The sequence below is a fragment of the Macrotis lagotis genome, chromosome 1, assembly GCF_037893015.1.
Source record: "Macrotis lagotis isolate mMagLag1 chromosome 1, bilby.v1.9.chrom.fasta, whole genome shotgun sequence".
NCBI classification, from domain to species: domain Eukaryota; kingdom Metazoa; phylum Chordata; class Mammalia; order Peramelemorphia; family Peramelidae; genus Macrotis; species Macrotis lagotis.
This window is the reverse complement of record NC_133658.1, coordinates 736291080-736311442: the sequence shown is the minus strand read 5'-3', so window position 1 is coordinate 736311442 and position 20363 is coordinate 736291080. Positions and strand designations below refer to the sequence as shown.

The 20363-nt window shown below is 35.7% G+C and overlaps 1 protein-coding gene across 2 annotated transcripts in view; it reads right to left on the bottom strand.

Moving 5' to 3' along the window:
* MIPEP (mitochondrial intermediate peptidase) overlaps positions 1 to 20363 on the bottom strand; it is a 196654-nt gene that overhangs the window by 37092 nt on the left and 139199 nt on the right. For both annotated transcript variants that reach the window (XM_074216207.1, XM_074216206.1), the window contains exons 17-18: positions 13381 to 13502; positions 8795 to 8868 (exon numbers count right to left, since the gene is read on the bottom strand). In XM_074216207.1, the coding sequence (XP_074072308.1) occupies positions 8795 to 8868; positions 13381 to 13502 (196 nt within the window). The remainder of the gene's footprint in view (positions 1 to 8794; positions 8869 to 13380; positions 13503 to 20363) is intronic.

Below are 20363 nucleotides of genomic sequence, written 5' to 3'. Positions count from 1 at the left end.
GTATATAAATGTTTCTTGAAATCCTTGATCAGGCTTTTGTAATCTTCTCATTCATAATATTAAAATATTCAACCAAAGCACTAGCATTTATTCATAGGATGATGGCCCTAAAAGGGAACCCAAAATATTATTAGATCCCATCTCATTCACAGATGAAGAAAGTAAGAATTTATTTGAATACCTGTTCTCTATCTATGCACTTCCAGTTCTTTTCCTTTTACCATGCATGCTGCTTTCAAGGTATGTTTATTAACAGATGAAAGCTTCACACAGTATATAAAACTATATTACATTATATTATGTTATATAAACCACTAGGTTAATAAGTATTTATTAGCTGCCTATTATATGCCAGCCACCAAGCAAAATGCTGGTAATACAAATCTAACAAGGGAGACAGCATGCAAATAAATGTTTGAGCAGAATAAAAAGGAAATGAATTAACAGAAAGAAAGCAATAGAATTAAGGATTAGGAAAGGTTTCTGTAGGTGGAAATTTAGCTGGGAATTTAAGAAAGCCAGGGAAACCAGAAGGAGACTATGTTGGAGAATATTCTAAGCAAGTAGTACAGTCAGGAAAAAAAGTGCCTAGAGCTGAGAGACTGAGTGAATCAAAAGGAGTCCCAGGAATATTGAATCAAAGAAAAGAGAATGTGTCTGTGGGGGTGGGGGTGAGGGAGGATTGGACTAGAGTATAAGTGTAAGGAAACTGAAGAAGTAGAAGACATTATTTATAAAGGGCTTTAGGAAAAGCACTTTGATGGATAAATGGAAGAGGGATAAACTTGTGGAAGGTAGACTACTGCAGTTCTCCAGGTGAGATGAGAGTCTGTACCAGGGTGGTGGCAATATCAAAGACAGGAGGTGCACTCAAGAGATATTGCTTTAAAGGTTAAATAGACAGAACATGACAACAGATTAGATATGGAGAGTGAGTTGTATGGTGAAGAGTCAAATAATTTCATTTCTTAATTTATTGATTGGATATGGAGGGTGAGTCATATGGTGAAGAGTAAAAGATGACAGTTAGGTTGCAAGCCTAAGGGACTGGAAGGATTTAAATGATGCATTCAATTTTGGACAGTTCACTCACCATGAAACTATCCTATCTCCTTTGGTAGATTAGCCTCCAAATATGTTGCTTCTCATAGAATTACTCAGAATTCCAGGTCATGGGAATGGGACATGCATACACTTCAAAGATTACCTATCCAGTGGGGCAGCTAAGTGGCACAGTGGATAAAACACTGGCCTTGGAATCAGGACGACAGGAGTTTAAATCCAGTTTCAAGACACTTGACTTACTAACTGTGTGACCTTGGGGCAAGTCACTTAACCTGATTGCCCCACATCCATGATTTCTAGTTATCCTGATTCATATCTGACCACTGGACCCAGATGCTCTGGAGGAGAAAAATGAGGCTGGTAACTGAGCACAATCCCCATCCCCACCCTCAGTTCAATTCACATACTTGAAAGATAAACATTATCCTATCTATCCTCTGGCAAGGCCCTATTTCTGACTTCCTTTGAACTATAGAACCTGTATGCCTCCTTTAACCTCTCCCACCCTACTTTTCACTTTTATGTGTTACCTTTATATACTAGAAATATCTTCAACCTCTATCTCTCTCTGATTGGATATCTTCTCTCAGAACCTACATTTTCTTTCTCTGTCTCTCCTTGGTATTGCAGAAGTTTGCCAGATTATCTTCTTTTCCTATTTTTGAAAGGTCTGTGTGGTATTGGAATTGTTCTTTGAATGTTTGATAGAATTCACTTTTAGGTACAACTTGGCATGTTTTCTTTTGAGAGCTCATTAATGGTCTGTTTAATTTTTTTTCTGTGTTTTTTGCATTTTTTGTTGCTTGTTCTGTTAATCTGGGTATTTTACATTTTTGTAAATATTCCCTTTTTTGTGTGTTATTAATTTTCAAGTTATTATTGTGTGTAAATTCTCAAATAATTTCATTTCTTCATTTATTGAGGATTCTTTTTCATTTTTTATATATGAAGTTAGCATTTTCTCTCTTTATTCAGATTAGCTAATAGTTTATATAATTTATCAGGTTTTTTAAAGCTTCTTTTTATTAATTTAATGAGAGGATTTTTTGCTTTCAATTTTATTAATATTTTTTCTGATTTTCAGAAATTACATTTTGGTTCTTTGATTTGATGCTTTTTTAGTTGCTTGCCTAATTATTCACTGATCTGATTTTTTTCTCTCTTTTGTTGATGAAAAAGATATAAAAATTTCCCTTATGATTGCTTTGACTATAATTTTATTCGATGAAATTATTGTCTTTATGATTTGTTCTTTGACCAATGATTCTAAAAGATTAGATAATTTATTTTCTACTCAGATTTGACTTCTTGTTTAAAAGAATCAATACTGATTATAATTTTAAGATAATTTTTGCATTTCACTGTATTTAATATTTTTGCTTATTATGAATTTTCTCATGAAGCTGTTATGCTCCAGTACATAGATAATCATTTGTAATGGTGCCACACTCAGCTAAGAAATATGCATACTCCTTTCTATTATTAATCAGTAATGTCTAAGGAGCTATTATTATTATAACTAGCTTTTCAAAAATTCTATTCATATCTTTAACTACTGTTGTTAGCTATTTATTTCTTGGGCAACTGAACTGACTTTTCAGTTAAATACTTAGATGTTATCATCTCATTATCAACAAGTGTTTATTAAGCCCTATAGGCCAAGCATTATACTAAGTATAGGAAAGAGAAAGAAATGTAAAATAAAAACACCTACTTACATGCAAAATATAAACAACTTTAGTAGTTTAAAACTTCTGGGATATACTAAAGAATAAAAATCAAAGATAATCTCAGAGAAAAGATCTTATCAGTGAGGGAAACCAGGAGAGGTTGTTGCCAAAGGTGTGATTTGAGCTAAGTTTTATAGAAGCCAGGAAAACTTGCTTCAAAAACAGATAAGGAAACAGCAAACCACTTCAAAATCTTTGGCAAGAAAACCCCAAATATGGTCCTGAAGAGGACACAACTAAAAACTGAACAACAAGAAGTTAAATGATTTGTCTGTAATCACACAACTAGTAATGTCTGAGTCTAGATATCAACTTGTCTTCTTGACTCATCAAAAATTATGATTAAAGGAATTTTGAAATTCATGACCATGGAAGTGCAACATTAGCAGGAAAAGATCAAGCCTAAGATTATCTCTCAATGTAGTTGAGGTACAGTCAAGGAAGAGACCCTGGAAATTACGTCAATTTATAAACTGGTTAACTTAAGGTACTTGAGGCAATATCAATATGTTTTGGTTTCTAGTGTGAAGGCAGCAACTGAGGTTAAGAGAAAGACTGCGGGCCAAACACTGAAATCACAGAAGAAGAAAGGACAGTTTCCAAGGGGTCAGTAGATAATAGCCTCAAGTATCTAGATTAAGTTTGAATGAACTTCAAGAAAGGACAGGTCTACAGCAAGGCAGGGGTCTATGGGGAGCAAAGAGTAGTCTGATTCCCCTACCATGACTAGTAAATTGCTGTCTATAAGAGAAAGTGCAACCAATACTAGAAGGGTAGTCATATAATCAGCAACAAACCAAGTATCATTAAGAACCAGAAAATGGCAGGGGTGAGGAAGGAAAGGGTTAAGACGATAAACAAAATTTGTTAATGGAACGGGTATTTATAGTGAAAGGGGCAAGTAGATCTGTTTCTTGAGGTGGAGCAAGGGAAGTGGTATTAAGGGAACAGACAACTGCTATTGCTATTCACTACCTAACTAATAAATATTTAGATTGTATGATATACCACAAAGACCAAGTACATGGAATCAGAAGTCTAGGGTTCAATTCTGAACTCGGCCATAATAATGTATTAGTTAAACAATTTTGATCAACCTATAATCTGTTTCCTTATCTGTAAAAATGGAAATAAAAATAATTGTTTACTGCTCATTTACCAAAGTTGTTAAGAGCAAAGAGCTTGGCACACTAAAAAAGGACTTCATAAATGTTAACTTAGCAGCATATGTCATTAATTTATTCCTCAAGAAAATTCTAATTATCAATATTAAAGTCATGTCACAGCAAAAGTTTAAAGTGATATCTTTTATCACATAGCAACAGAAAAAGGATTTCACTACAACATGCTAAAAAAGTCTAAACATTCTGGAAAAAATACAAATACATGTGCTAAAGAACAACAAATCAGAACTTATCAATTCATCACCCAAAAACCTGTTAAATGCTAGAAAATATATAAAATTTATAAATAAAGCACTCTGATCTGGTTTTGAGTAATGGTAAATGACAAATCAAAATTTTCATTTATTGCAGCAGAAAAAGCTCCAGCAAGGTAGAAAAATGCAAAAAATTATATTTTGCTCAAAATGATAATCGTTATTTTAAAAATTATTTTTAATATAAAGCATATATAAAAAACTTTTAAAAGTTTCATAAGAATTTACAAAGGACTTATGTTATTCTTTGTTATGCAGACTGCTAAGTCCTTTTCAAGACTGCTTTCTACCTCTGATGTCCACCTGAGCCACCTAACTCCCACCTGTGACTCTAAGAAGCTGTAGCATACATAGCATACATAGCAGCCACATCCTGGTAAACCTTTTCAGCAAACGAGTTGAGGTTAACCAAGGGAGTCACTAACTCATCCATGAGTTGAAGCAATTTTGGGCTGTCTGCAAAGGAAAGTGCCATCTGTATCCAGATAAAGAGCAATGGAGTTTGAACAAAGTTCAAGGACTATTCCCTTTAATTTAGGGGGAAAAAAAACCAAATATCTTATTGTCTGATCTTGTTATCTCTTAGACTTTTTGCCTCTTCCTTAAGATATGATTTCTCTTTCATCACACTCAATTTGGATCAATGTAGAACATGGAAGCAAAGACTGACAGATTGCTCTCTGTGGGGAGGTCGGGGAAGGGAAGTAAGACTGGGGGAAAATTGTAAAACTCAAATAATATCTTTAATAAAAACAATTGAACTTTCAAAAAAAAAGACAAAAAGAAGAACCTTGATAAAGTCAAAGAACAATTTTTTTTTAGGTTTTTGCAAGGCAAATGGGGTTAAGTGGCTTGCCCAAGGCCACACAGCTAGGTAATTATTAAGTGTCTAAGACCAGATTTGAACCCAGGTACTCTTGACTCCAGGGCTGGTGCTTCATCCACTATGCCACCTAGCCACCCCCAAAGAACAATTTTATAAAGATCTAGAGACCCTTTTCATCAAAAAAAAAAGGACAAGTTTATAATTCTGAGTGACTTGAATGCTAGAGTAGACTCAGACTACCAGACATAGCAGAGAGGGAGGAATGGATTTGGAAACAGCAATAGCAGTGGTCACTCAAGACTTGTATATCTCATGACCTTCTCATCATAAACACCATCTTCAGTTTACCTAATAAACCCTCATAGCATACACTGGCAACAAATAGAACAGGAAGTGAGAATGACAAAGGCAACGGGTGGTGAAGAGTGCTGGACAGATCACAGACTCATCCTCTCCAAGCAAAAGATTCATGTTGAATTGAAGTAGCAGCTTCAAGGCAAAATGATTACTAGAAGAATTAATGACAAGAGATTAGAGTATCTCTCTGAGCAGGAACAGTTTGTTGCTAACCTGGAGGGAAAACTGAGCCAGCACTTAGTAGTGGAACAGAAAAAGAGTGGGCAACTTTCAGAGATTTGGTGTTCAGCATGGCATTTGCTCCTCTGGGTCAGAATATTCGAAAATATCAACATGAGTTTGAGAAAATGATGGGAAAATACAGAAGCTGCTAAACGAAAAATGAGAACTCCACAGGGTTTACCAGCAGCATAGTTCATCCATTTCTAAGAAGACAGCATTTAATTCCAACAAAAGTAAAGTACAAGTGAAGTTAGAGACATGCAGGAATTGTCTCAGTAAAAAGGCAGTTGAAATTCAATTTTATGCAGATAGTAACAAATCAAAGTGTTTTTATGATGGACTGAAGGTTATATGTGGGCCAAAGTCCTATGGTGCATCTCAACTATTCAGTAATGATAATGACAGGTATATGATCCTAGAAAGATGGGCTGTATAAGTTCTTAACAGACCCTCATCAATCAATGCAGAAGCCAGTTGGAGTCAATCTATCCCAAACTGAATTTCCAACTGAAGAGGAGGTTTTGAATGCCATTTAGACTCCTTTCAAAGCACTGGTTGAGATCTACAAGGTAGGGGGTCCATTGCTCATTCAAAAGTGTGGGAGAGAAGAGGTATAAGACTGACTACCAGACTGAAGGTCTTCAGAGAAGCTGTATTAATCTCACTACTATATGCCTGTGAAACCTGGACAGTCTACTAGTGCCATGTCAGGAAACTGAATAGCTTCCATTTAAATTATCTTAGGAAGATTCTGAAGTTCACCTGGCAGGAGAAGATACCAGACACTGAGGTCCTTTTTGAGCTAAGCATTCCAACATTACTACAGTGAGTGCAACTATGATGGGCTGGGCATGTTATTAGAATGCCAAACAGATGCTTGCTAAAATTGTATTTTATGGAGAACTCACACAGGGCAATTGCTCACAAGGGAGTCAGAAGAAGCGATCCCAGTACACCCTGAAGGTCTCATTGAAGAACTTTAGAACTGATTGGACAACACAGTAGACACTGGCATGGACTGTCCTGCATTATGTGCCCTCATCAGTGAGGGGACTGCACTCTATGAGGATGGCAGAATGGAAGCAGCTCAAAGGAAACATGACAAATGTCAGTTTAGAGTACCCACTCCAGGTGTTTGCATGCTCTATTTGTGCCTAACCTGTGGTCGAGCATTCTGAGCTTGTATTGGTCTGCTCAGCCACAGTCAAGACCCACTGTAATTTTTCTCAAACACAGTGATGCTATTTTGGTCTTTTTTGATAACAAAGGACAAGAATCAACCAACTGCAGAAGTATCTCAGTCTACCACTGTTTTTTATTTGGTTTGGAGAATATGTTAAATTCACTTTTGATGCCATGAAAAAAATACTACAAGTTCAATGGAACAAGCTGAGAATATAACTACTAAAATAACTATCTGACATGATTTCTCTAAGTAAATAATAAGGGTCTGTGAAGTGTTTAACAAAAAAAGCCTTGAAAGATTAAAAGGCAGAGAACCTTATATGAACCTTAAATATCCACTATAATTAATAATGCCTCAAGGAAGTAATCAAAGAGAGAAAGGGAGACAGAAGGGAAAAAAAGTTGCAAGAAACACTACATTTTAAACTAAACTCCATTTCACAGTCTAAAATTGAATGATAATGGAAGAAAAGGCAGTGCAGTTATAAACAGATTTTTTAGAATGGTATTAAATTAGAAAAGAGAGAGTGAGGTAGGAATGTGTCTTCAATTTTGCCACTTCTATAACAGAAACAGGATAAACAGACCAATTATTGTGAAAGATTTTACAACACATTAGGGCAATGAAAACTAATTTTAAGCAAGATATTTTAATGGATTTTATAATACTTTTAAGACTGAAGCTCTATTTCTCAATGAATTCTTGTAAAAATAGGAAATTTAAAGTCAAGCAGACATTATAGTATGCCATAAGAAGTTTTAATTATGTCCTAAATTTCCAATAATTTAGTGTTGAGAGATTTTTGACAAAAAGGTATTTAAACTTTTGCTATAAAAATATATTGCAAACAAAGAGGTTTTTAACAAGCATGGTGTGAACCAATGGATTCTAAATCACCATTTATAGAACTGTTTATATATTTTGCTGCATGGCAGAAAGACAAGTGTTTCCAAAGAACTGTAAAATTAATATTACAGAGAGGGTGAGGGAGAGAGAGATATGGTAGGCATGAACATGCTGTACCATATTATCATTGAGAAACACTGAATAGAAATAAAAAGATATCATAAGGGAAATGTTTGATGGAAAGAGAAAATGTGCTGGTTCTATAGGGAAAGGCATGGCAGTGAATAAATTGCCCAAGGGATGGTAAGTACTCTATTTACAACCTTCTAACTTCAGTAGAGAGCCAGGAAGGTCTAGAATATTGGGTGGACCCCTAATAGCAAACTTCTGACAGGATACAGAAAAGTGTTATACAGGAGCAGACATAGATAAGTTGCATCAAAATTGATTATATCACAAATCCATTAGAATATCTATGTCATGAGCATGGATATTTTAAAAACAAGCACAATTTTGCAAAAATACAATAGTTTGCTACTAATATATTATTAATTTAAGAAAAAAACGAGTTTTTTCTAGCATTTTAATCTAACAAATAACTATTTATGCTACTATACCCCTTTAAATCCAAAGGAAAAAAATTTTTTCTTAGGTTTTTATAAATTCTAATGCCTGTATATAAAATAGTAAAATCATTAGTACTTTAGAAAAAAAGATGAAGAAAACAAATATTCATGATTGTGGTAAAAGGTAAGTTACAAAGATATTTATAAAATCACTCTCAGTGATGTACTTCATATAAACTTTTTCTAATTTTAAAAAAGTATAATATTATTGTGTTTTGCCTTTAGATAAAATCTAATAAAGGCAATAAAACACAACTCTTTTGACTAATTATATTGTGTTCATCTTTTTTTTTCCTATTCCACTTCCCTTCCACTATTCCAATTCTGCATAAACTCAAACAACTCTGAAACCTTGGTTAAGTGAAAGATTTGACCTAAGAAGAGGTTAAAAGTTTTTAGTCCTACATAATCACAAATGTTGATGGCTTGCCAAAACATATAAACTATTTTTATAAAGGAAAAGATCAAGGAAATGACACAATCCTAATTTTGTTTTACCTTGAACCATGAGCATGGGCTCTTTGCCACCACCGTGTGCCAGCATCTCCCTGCGATAGTGCTCCCCCATAGCCCTGGAGGAACAGACAGATAAGGTTACAGCCACCTGCATTTGCAACCTGTTCAGCTTCCAGTCACAGCTGTCTCAAATTTCTCAACTAAACTGACAATGATATATCAGTAATATATACTTCGAGACACTTTGAGACAATTCCTACCTTCATTCCTTTCCCATTTCTAAAAATCCAATTCAGATTTCAATTACATAAAAATAAATGATCCAGATGTAGTATATATTAAAATTATTTTATCTGTTACACATTATATTTTATGATTAACATTCAGTTGGCAATAGCCTTTTAATTATTCTACCATTGTAGGACTTATATACATGTTTGTCTTTCATTTTCAAAGAAGATCACAATACCAGGGAAGTGATGCCAAGTCAAACATGTGAATTGGATTTGAGAGAAGGGGTGCTGTGCTAAGTCACCAGTCTCACTCTCTCCTCCACAGTCATCTAGGTTCAGTGAATCATCTAGTTTCATTCAGATATGAATTAAGATGGAGATGGCCCTGGAAGAAAGGCAATCAGGGTTAAGTGACTTGCCTAAGGTCACACAGCTAGTAAGAGTCAAGTGTCTGAGGATGAATTTGAACTCTTGTCTTCTTGACTCCAAGGTCAATGCTCTATTCACTGTGCCACCTAGTTGTTCTTTGTAGATCTTAACCTCTCATTTCTTAGTAGATGCTTTTATGATTCATGACCAAAAAATTCACCAACTGGTGGTTCTCTTATAAAGAGCCTCCCTGAACTCATGCACAATGGTTCTTGGTCAATAGAAATACAATTGCTATAGGTATTCAGAACCCTTTCTAGCTTAGAGGTTATCTGTAGGAACTTCTGCTACACTTGCTCAGTCTTCCAGAACTCAGGATTCCTTTCACATAAAGACTATAATGGAGGATGTATCATCAAAAGGAAGAAATACCAGAACAGTCTCTGTATTCTTCTTTCTTCTCACCTTATAATTCTAAGCTACCTGTTCAAAAATGTTTGTCAAATTGGCATTTTCTCTAACTCAGTTGAGGGTAACAGGTAAACAATTTTGCTTTGACATTGATGTTTTCACTATAATATTTTACCATTTATCTAGCCTAGGTGGTTTGTAAAGCAAGGACCTTGATCATCAAGTTCTGATCATTTACAAAGCAAGGAAGGTAAATATATACCAAATATGTACAGGATAAATACAATAATTTTGGGGTGGGGGCAAACACTAACAATTAAGGTAGAAATGAAAAAACTCTGGAAAAAAGGTAGCACTTAAGCATTACTCTTAAACTAAAATTACCCTGTGGCCAGTGACCTTTTGTTTTTTTTAAATAACTTGATAATAGTATTTCAGATGCTTAGCTTTCTTTACAGTCCTTTGCATTTTATATATTTAAAAACATGAATGTGAGCAGGGTCAATAGGTTTACCACAATGCCAGAGGGGCACAAAACAAAAATGGTCAAGTATCAACATTCTACTCCTAAGCAAAGGCCCTGAAGGGAGGGACATAGGGAGGAAAAACACAAATGGCAGATTTCAGCAGGTAATGGGGAGTAATTTGAAGTCAGTGGCAGCAGCAGAAGTACAGTTCAGGAAATACAGATGAAACAACTAGAACTGTTGGGTTTAAAGCTTCCATTTACCTTTCCTGGTAAAATCTTTTACAAGTCCATCTTCTGCAATTAGAGATAATACTCTTGGAACCCAAAACTTGAAATATGCTAGTAGGTTTCTGATGAGACCACATATTCACATTATATATGTATTACAAAAGCAGTTAGTTTGATACTGCTACTCATCATGCATATAAGCATCATATCAGAGAGAGAGAATTAGAGGAATTATCAGCAAAGGAACAGCATATATTGAATGGAAGAGTCAACAATGTTTTAGTACTCTCTTTCTTTAGATAAGATAATATTGCTTCCATCTACTTTACAGAAAAATGTTATCTCCCTGCTGCTGTGAAGAGAGAGAGAGAGAGAGAGAGAGAGAGAGAGACAGAGAGAGAGACAGAGAGAGAGAGACAGAGAGACAGAGGACAGAGAGAATAAATATGTTGGTGCCAAACCATGAACACATTTTAACATTAAGGTAAATTAGATTCATGAAACATATTATAAAAGTTTTGGTCAATTAATCTGAATATAGGGTTATAGCATGTGGAAGATTATGCAATCTTAAGTTGCAGTGAATTCTCTGAGAAAAATATGGTATAATGGAACAGACTCCTGGGTTAGTCTGAGGTCTGCCATTATTAGCACTGACACTTCTCTGAACCATAGTTTTCTTATCTGTAAATGGGGACAATGGGATCATACTCCTGACTTCCTTTGCCTACCTCATAACTTGTAAGAATTAAGTGAGATAACTAAAACAAAAATGTTTTGAAAGCTGTAAAGCACTATCATATTTATTCCTCTTTCTCCTTCCCTTCATTTAAGGTAGTCATAGAAACAAGTTATTGCAGGTGATCAGAAAATTCCTCTGAGAAGGAACACTTAATACACAGGTAAAATATTTTAAATCAGTATTTATTTAGCACCTATAACATGCCAGATACTGTACTAGTTCATAAGAATACAAGGACAAAAATTAAATTATTCCTGCTCTAAAGAACCTTACACTCTAGCAAGGTAGACGACATGTACATATATAGATTAATGCCAAATTTACACAAAATAAATACAAAGAAATTGGGAGGAGTAGGAGGGGAAGATTAGTAGATGAATCTAGAAAAGCTTTATGGAGGCAATAGTATTTGAATTGAGCTTTGAAAAAAACTAGAAATTTTAAGAATTTTAGCAAAGGTTATGGTACAAGGTAATAACTGTGGTATGCTACTATTGCAGCCAATTTCTCTTCAACTGTAACCTTAAGATTATTTAGAGGGGAGACTTAAAAATGGGACAACCAGAATTAGGCAAAAAAGGTTTTCTTTAACAAAACCTTGTCTTTTGTTACTGCTTTCCTTTTCTCTCTTGGCAATTCATCTTATGCTTTCAATATTTAAAGGATTTATGACTTCACCAATGTGACAAAAGAAGATCACCTCTAACTGGGTATATTACAAGATTTGGCTAAAAAAAAACCCTCTCATCATCAAGAAAATCATTTTAATAATGTTTACTTTACCCGGTATGTTTTTCAACATTTTCTGAAAAATGGAATTGGACTGTATTTCCCAACTCTTAGCATCCATCTTCCTAGCTACCTGGTACCCATCTCCTTAGCTACTTGGTAAACCGGAAGGCCAAAATTAAAAGTACAATAACTCTTTCTCTAAGAACCCAAAATAGTAGTGTAGTAAACTGACAAAACCTATAGAGCTATATAAAGAGCAGCATAATATAGTATGGCAATAGGTAAAGATGTTATCCTTAAGATAGATAGATAGGTGGCACAGCAGATGAAAGTATTTGGGTATAGAGTCATGGAAAAATTTGAATTCAAATCTTGTCTCAGACACTCAGCATCTATGTGACAAGAAGCAAGTCATTTGACATATGTCTGTTTCAGTTTTCTTGACTATAATATGAGGATATTAGCAGTACTTCCCTCACAGGGTTATCATGAGGATCAAGTGAAATAATATTTTTAAAGCACACAGCACAGGGCAAAATAATGAGGATTGAAAGAATATTTGTAAAGTGCATGCAAATGTTAAAGTACTATATAAATGTTAGTATTATTATTTCCATTTTACAGATGAGGAAACTAAGAGTTATAAACTATTAAGTGACTTGCTCAAGTTCATCATAACCAGGCTTCTTGAGTTCAATGTTCTGTGGATATAAAATTGCCTGGGTAACCAACCAACCATCTTCAATTGTAATCTAGCATCAAAGTGCAGAAAATAAACAGAGAAAGAGCTATACAGCTTCATAAAGAAAAGTTAGGAGTAGTGCTGAGTCTCCTTTTGTTTGGCACTAAAGCTACTGAAATTTAATTTCCTAAATTACATAGAAATTCCTCATTCATCTATAATTAACAGATAATGAGATAAGTTAATTTCTCAACAAAGAGCAAAATTCCTTTTTTAAGAATTTATTGTGATGGAAATTCTAAACAAAGTACACTGGATGCAATGTAACCTCCAATAGATGTTTTTGAGTCATTATTATGATCAACTACAATATTATGCAGTAAAAGAGTGATTTCTTAAGGACTACTAACAGATGAAAGTTGTCTACTGTTACAGATGCTGAATGGCCCAGTTTTATATAGTTTTGTTCAAGTTTTTGGGAATTGTTCTGTTCTTCTCATCCTTATGCTGTAAATTGTCACTCTGCCCTGCTGCCAGTGTGTACTAATGCTTCTTTACATCAGCTATATATATGATGTGAGTTAAAGGGTCCTATATAAGCTGTTCCTCTTTCAAATGCCAAAACTGCATGAGACTCATAAAAGTTATTTATCAGTAATAAGACTCAGTCCCAAATTTGGGGCTAAATTCTTTAAGCCCTCCAAAGATAAAGGATCTTCTATAACTGAGGATATTGTCACTTGGTGCATTTTTTTTCCTTACCTGCTAAATGGGTCCTGCATAAAACACTCTTTCCAAACCATGGAGGCTACTGCCCTAGACATGAGGTAGGAGTAGTACTTGGCACCATACCCTACAAGATGACTGAATCTCAGTTGCCAGGCCTGCAATGGAGAGAAGAAAAACAACATATATTTAAGATTATGATATATTAAAAATAAACTGGAAGCATTTAAATAAAAACCTGAAGTTGTTCTAAATTATACACAGAGGGAAAACTCAATCTTTATAATTAATGCTTTTAACATTTTATGTTCTAAGAGATTTTTTATATTATATAAATACAGAATTTAGTCTTTTAAAGATAGTTTTTTATTTCTAAATAATTCATTATTAAATTTTTTTGATTAGCAGCAGTTAGGTGGTACAGTAGATACATTGAATCTAAAGTCAGGAAGACTTGAGTCCAAATCCAGCCTCAGATACTTAATCACACACCTAGTTGTGTGATCTTGGGCAAGTCACTTAACCCCATTGTCTTGCAAAAACATTTATGTCTATTAAAATGATAAAAATATTTAGCTTAACTTAGTTTCAATATTTAATATTTACACATGAATCATTTCTCATATAGATTAGTTCTTATCATTATAATACAGCCTCTTCTTTTGCCACAATTAAATTATATAAATAATATATTAAGAGAAAATAAGTGTAAGAGCAGAATTACTATAAACATAAAATTTTGGTGATTTGAGAGTGAAATTTTCTAGGAAAGGACAAATTCCAATGTCTGGAAAAGATGGGAAAGAACTAACTTTTCTTGGCCATTAGTAAGAGAGTAAAGACTGCTTTATTCACCACAGTTTCCTAACCAGAGGCTACTTCAGTTTCACCATATATAGAGACTCATGGGAAGCTAACATGATGCCTTGTAAAGATCACTGGATTTAGGTCATATGACATGTATTTGGGTTGGTAGTCCTGGCCCTGCCATCTATAAGTCATGTGACTATCCAAAACACTACTTTTCTGAACCCTAGTTATCTTATCCCTTGGGTGGGATACTCATGTCTCAAAGGACTTTTGTGAAAAAAGTGCTTCATAAACTATAAAATTCATTTATAGGTGAAGCATTACTGTTTCTTAAGTAGGAAGTAAAGTCAGATCAAGATAGCATCAACAATTTGGGAAAATATGACTAGACATTTGCAAAAGAGTAACTGATATCCCCTGATGGCCAGCTCAGAATGACTTTTAACCACAAAAAAATTAGAGTTTTGAAAACACTACTATTCTTCCAGTAATGCTGCATTAGAAGGTTTTTTTTCAGGAAATCAAGCTCAAATTTGTGCCTCTGCAATTTCCAAACACTACTCCTAGTACTGTCCTCTAAAGCTTTGTCAAACAAGTCTAAAGCTTGGCCAACCAAGTCCAAACTTATTCTTAGTACACAGTATCCTTACAAATAAAAGGTGCTGTATAGCCCCCCCCCAAGAAACTTACAATTTATTGGGGAAACAACAAGGAAAAAATATAAAGATGGGATATAACAGTGAAAACTGGAGATAATCAACAAAGGAAAGACACCAACATTAAGGAAAAAGAAAAATACTTTTTTTTTTAGATTTTTGCAAGGCAATGGGGTTAAGTGGCTTGCCCAAGGTCACATGGCTAGGTAATTATTAAGTGTCTGAGACCGGATTTGAACCCAGGTACTCCTAACTCCAGGGCCGGTGTTTTATCCACTGCGCCACCTAGCCGCCCCAGAAAAATACTTTTATAAGAAACTGAAACCTTGGGAATTGAAGGAAGCCAAGGGGGTTGAAATGAAAAGAGGGAATTCCAACTGCCCTTAGTCTATAGACAGTGTCTTCTGCAAGATACATCAAGAAAGTCAGTTGGAAAAGAGGAGCAATCCTGAATTGATAGAGGTTTCCTCATGGGAAAGGTTCCTGGACTATACTAAAGTGGAAGAATTGAGAGTAATTGAAAATGAAACAAATTTATTTATCTAACCTGTATCTAGAATATTATTTTTGTCTTATTTTTTAAATTTTCTTTAATTTATTTACACATTACTAAAATATTCTTGTTTAAGAATAAACATAATAACCCCTCCCTCACAAAAATATAAAACCTCATGAGAAATAAAGTAAAAGAATGAGAAAAAAGTATTTCAGTCTGTGTTCTGATACCATTAGCTCTGTCTTCAGGTGGATCACATTCTTTATCATATGTCCATCATTGAAGTTACTTCCATATTTTTCCCCAGTTGCTGTTGCTGATTCTAATTCTGTCCATCCATTCCTCCCCACTACCATCTATTATAATTTCTCCTTTCACCCTGTTCCTCTTCAAAAATGTGCTATGGGGAAGCCGAGTGGCACAGTGGACAGAGCACTAGCCCCAAGCCCACATCCCACCTCAGAGACCCACAGACCTGACCCCATGGTCCCAGATAGATCATCCAATCCCATCACCTTGCAAAAAGTAAAAAAGAAAATGTGTTATATCTGACTATCCTCTCCTGTGATCTACCCTCTCCTCTTTCCCCACATCCTCCCTTCCCCTCCCCCCATCCCTCTTCTCTCCTTTTTCTTCTAGATGTCTATACTCTATTGAGTATGTATGCTGTTTCCTTTGAGCCATTTCCAATGAGAATGAAGGCTCATTCATTCCCCCTTGCCTTCCGCCCTTCCATATAATTGCAAAAACTACATGAAATATCCCAGCCTATTCTACCTCTCCTTTCTCTTACTCCCAGTACATTTCCCTTTCACCATTGACTTCATTTTATAATATATCTTCAAATTCAGCTCTCTCCTTTTCCACATCTATAAAAGCTTCTTCTACCTGCTCTATTAAATGAGAAAGTTTATATGAATATTATCAGTATCATCTTTCCATGCCAGAATACACACAGTTCATCATCATTAAGTCCCTCAAAATTTACCCTTCTAATCCTCCCTCTCTATGCTTCACCTGAGTCCCGTACTCGAAGATCAGACTTTCTGTTCGGCTCTGGTCATTTCAACAGGAACACTTGAAATTCCCCCATTTCATTGAAAGTTCATCTTTTCCCTGGAAGAGGATGTTCACTTTCGCTGGGTAGTTGATTCTCGGTTGTATTCCAAGCTCTTTTGCCTTCCAAAATATTATATTCTAAGCCCTATGAACCCTTAATATAGTTGCTGCTAAGTCCTGGGTAATCCTGACTGCAGCTCCACAATATATGAATTGTGTCCTTCTGGCTGCTTGTAATATTTTCTCTTTGACTTGGGAGTTCTGGAACTTGTCTATAATATTCCTGGGTGTTTTTTTTTTGGACCTCTTTCCAGGAAAGATCAGTGGATTCTCTCAATCTCTATTTTACCCTCTGCTTCTAGGACATCAGGGAAATTTTCCTGTAGAAATTCTTTAAAATGAGGTCGGGGTTCTTTTCCTGAACATGACTTTCAAGCAGCCCAATAATTTTTAAATTATCTTTCTTTAATCTGTTTTCCAGATCAGTTGTTTTTTTAATGAGATATTTCACATTTTCTTCTATTTTTCATTCTTTTGGTGTTGAATTATAGTATCTTAATTTCTCACAAAGTCATCAGCTTCCTTTAGCTCCATTCTACATATGAAGGATTTATTTTCCTCAGAGAGCATTTTTATCTCCTTTTCCATCTGAACAATTCTGCTTTTTAAAGCATTCTTCTCTTCAATAACTTTTTGAATTGTTTTATTCATTTGACCTAAGCTGGTTTTTAACATTTTATTTTCTTCAGCATTTTTTTTTTGGATCTCTTTGACTAAGCTGTTGACTTCATTTTCATGTTTTTCCTGCATCTCTCTCATTTCTTTTCCCAATTTTTCTTCTATCTCCCTTGCTTGATTTTCAAAATCTTTTTTGAGGTCATAGCCTGAGTCTAACTTCTATATTTCTTGGGAGTCTTTAGATGCATGAACTTGGACTTCCTCATCTTCAAATTGATGATTTTGATCCTCCAAGGGACCAAAGTAATTGTCTTATGGTCAGATTCCATTTTTTCCCTGTTTATTCATTTCCCCAGCTTGTGCCTAGTTTTGGGGTGCTTACTGAGCTTCTGAATGTTATTGGAATACCCCTGCAAGGACCTCAGTATGTGAGGCTCTGACTGCTCTCCTGGTCTGTTGAATGACCACTAGTGTACCCCTCTGCCCCGGGGCTGTGAGGAGGGGTCTATGCTCCATGGGGGGGGCCCAGACTGCAACCAGGGTCTGAATGTGGTCAAAGCCCCAAAATCCTGTCCCAGGGACAGAGAACAGACCTTGGCAGTCTCCCTCCACTCCCTTACCTTCTGTGGGCTGAGCAAACAGGCAGCTGCCCAGTGGCTCCTAATAGGCAGCGTTGTGGGCCTGCTTCTATTTCCTGGAATCTGGGCTGAGCTGAGAGCCTGGGCTTCATGCTCACTCTGGTAGAGGTCTCCCTGCAGATCTTCTAAGTTGTGCTTTGTGCTCCCTGGTGCCCTGGGGCTGTTTCCTAGAGGCTGAAGCTCCTTCTCTCTGGTGTACTGCTGCTGTGCTACCACCCCTCCAACCCCATGGAACAGAGCCTTCCCATTATGTTCCAGGTTACTATGGGCTAAAGAATTGCCCCATTGGATCTTTCTTTGGGTTCAGTCTCTCAAAAATTTAGTGAGAGTAAAAATTTTAAGGTTTTTGAAATATTTTGGAGAGACCACCTAGGAGAGAATGTACTCCTGCTGCCATCTTGGCTCTGCCCCACCCCCACAGCCTTTTAAAAACTTATCATGATTCCCCAAAGCTCTTCTCTTAAACATTCCCAGTTTCTTCAATGAATTTGGTTAACTTCAATGAATTCTAATTAACTTTCTCTAGATAGTCTCTTCCTTTATTTGTACTAAACTGTGATATCTAGAACTCAATACAAAATAATTTCTAAATAATGGGAATATTTCTGCTTGAGGAGCCCCCTTTCTTTCTTTTTTTTTTTGCAAGGCAAAGGGGGTTAAGTGGCTTGCCCAAGGCCACACAGCTAGGTAATTATTAAGTGTCTGAGGCCAGATTTGAACCCAGGTACTCCTGACTCCAAGGCCGGTGCTTTATCCACTACGCCACCTAGCCACCCCCTACCTCCTTTCTTTTTAGTTGTGCATAGTAAAGTGATAAAAAACCACAGGCAATTTTCACAAAGAATATCATACATTTCATTTATATATCATCTTTATTTAACAAATGAAGAATCACTTTATCAACGTGGTGGGTAAAACTCAGAACTTATAGCTCACCATTTCTTACCTTACTGTTTAGACAGCATCTTGAACCAAGTGTCTGAGTTGTTCATTTCCCTTGATTTAGAGTATGTTGAGACCAGAACCAGAAGATGATTCAATGTGGTGCTTAGGTATATAAGTTACACAGTGAAATCCAATAAACAGCACTTGAGCATCCCCTGCAACATACTTTTCTCCTTATAGCCATGTGTGAGAACTGCAGTGAGCAATACTTAATAAAGGGGTGACAGGAGCAGTAACTCACATGTATATGGAGCTTTCAGGTTCATCAGGTCTCTTCTTCATAGTCTTGGGGGTGAGGTAGGAGGGATAAACAGTGTCTACTATGTGGTAGGTCCTGTGATAAGCATTTTATAAATATGATTTCATTCAACCTCAGGACAACCCTGTGAGGTAAGTGACATCATCGTCTCCATTTTACATTTAGGAAATCGAGACAAACAGAGGATTGGTGATTTGCCCAGGGTCACACTGCTACAAAAGCCTCAGGCCAGGTTTGAACTTAGGTCTTCCTGAATCCAAACCTTGAAGTCTATCTGCCGAGTCACTACCTGCCTCAGGTGATAAGGAAAGTCTCATTATCAACATTTTACAGGCAAGGTAGGAGCAGAAGGAGAGCCTCTGAACATTAGCACAGTCCAAATGACCTTTAACTCTGAACTCAAAGATGACTTTGTGCAATTCCGCTTCCTTTAAATCCAATTCTCATGCAAGTCAGGACATCATGCTATGATAATATTGGTCCTCTTTGCAATGAAGGACAAGTAATTGACCCTAAATCCAATAGTTTAGAAAATGCTATAGGTAAAATTCCATTACAATAGACATAAAGTTGATTGTCTTGCTGTACCAAAATTATATTGTATTAAATGTATCTGAAATCTGTGGTACACTAGCAAATCTGTCACACAGATATTTAGTTGGGATGTGAATGATATTTTTTGAACTGGCATATGGCTTACAATTCTTGCTAACTGTATCAGTAAAACATTAATTGATCTGTTAATTGCAGCCTGGATTATAAACTCTGGCATTATAACATACCACTTTCTTTCAGGGCTCTTCTTTTAATATTTTTCCTTGATAATCTGCCAAAACTTAGTTTGGCTGATTCTGTAGCACAGTGTGGCAAGTTTTAATTTTGTTTGGTTTTGAGCTGAATACCATTGTGTTTTGTACTGAAAGCTGGCCCACTTCAAGAGTTGCATTTGGTTTATGCTATGAAATTTCAAAGGGACTTAGAGTCATATGCCTGTAGTTGAGGTCCCAAATAAACAGAGCAATAAAAATGAGACCTTTTCAGAATAGCAGAAAAGAGACTTAAGAATTTCTATAATACTAAGAAAGACTCACTTCCTGAATGCCAAGGCAGTTGTCTTTTCCTAATAACCTACTAAGGATATGCATAGTCCAGCAGAAAGCACACTGTTGTGCCTTAGGGTTTAATTATAGGTTTGGGTTTTGTACTACACACATTTCCATGTATTTGAGCAGATAAATGAATTACATTCACATGATACCACTATTTAGGAGATTGAAATATATTTATAGTGAATTAAAAGTATAAAAGTCTATTGCTCTTCAAACATTTCTAAAATAAGAACAGCAAAAGTAATAAAAGTGCCACTAAGCCTTTCTGGAATTCTTCATTTGAAAAATGGGGTTAAGAATACTTGTAATACTAGTTCATAGGACTGTTGCAAAGATCAAAAGAGATAATTTAGGCTTTGCTACCATCCC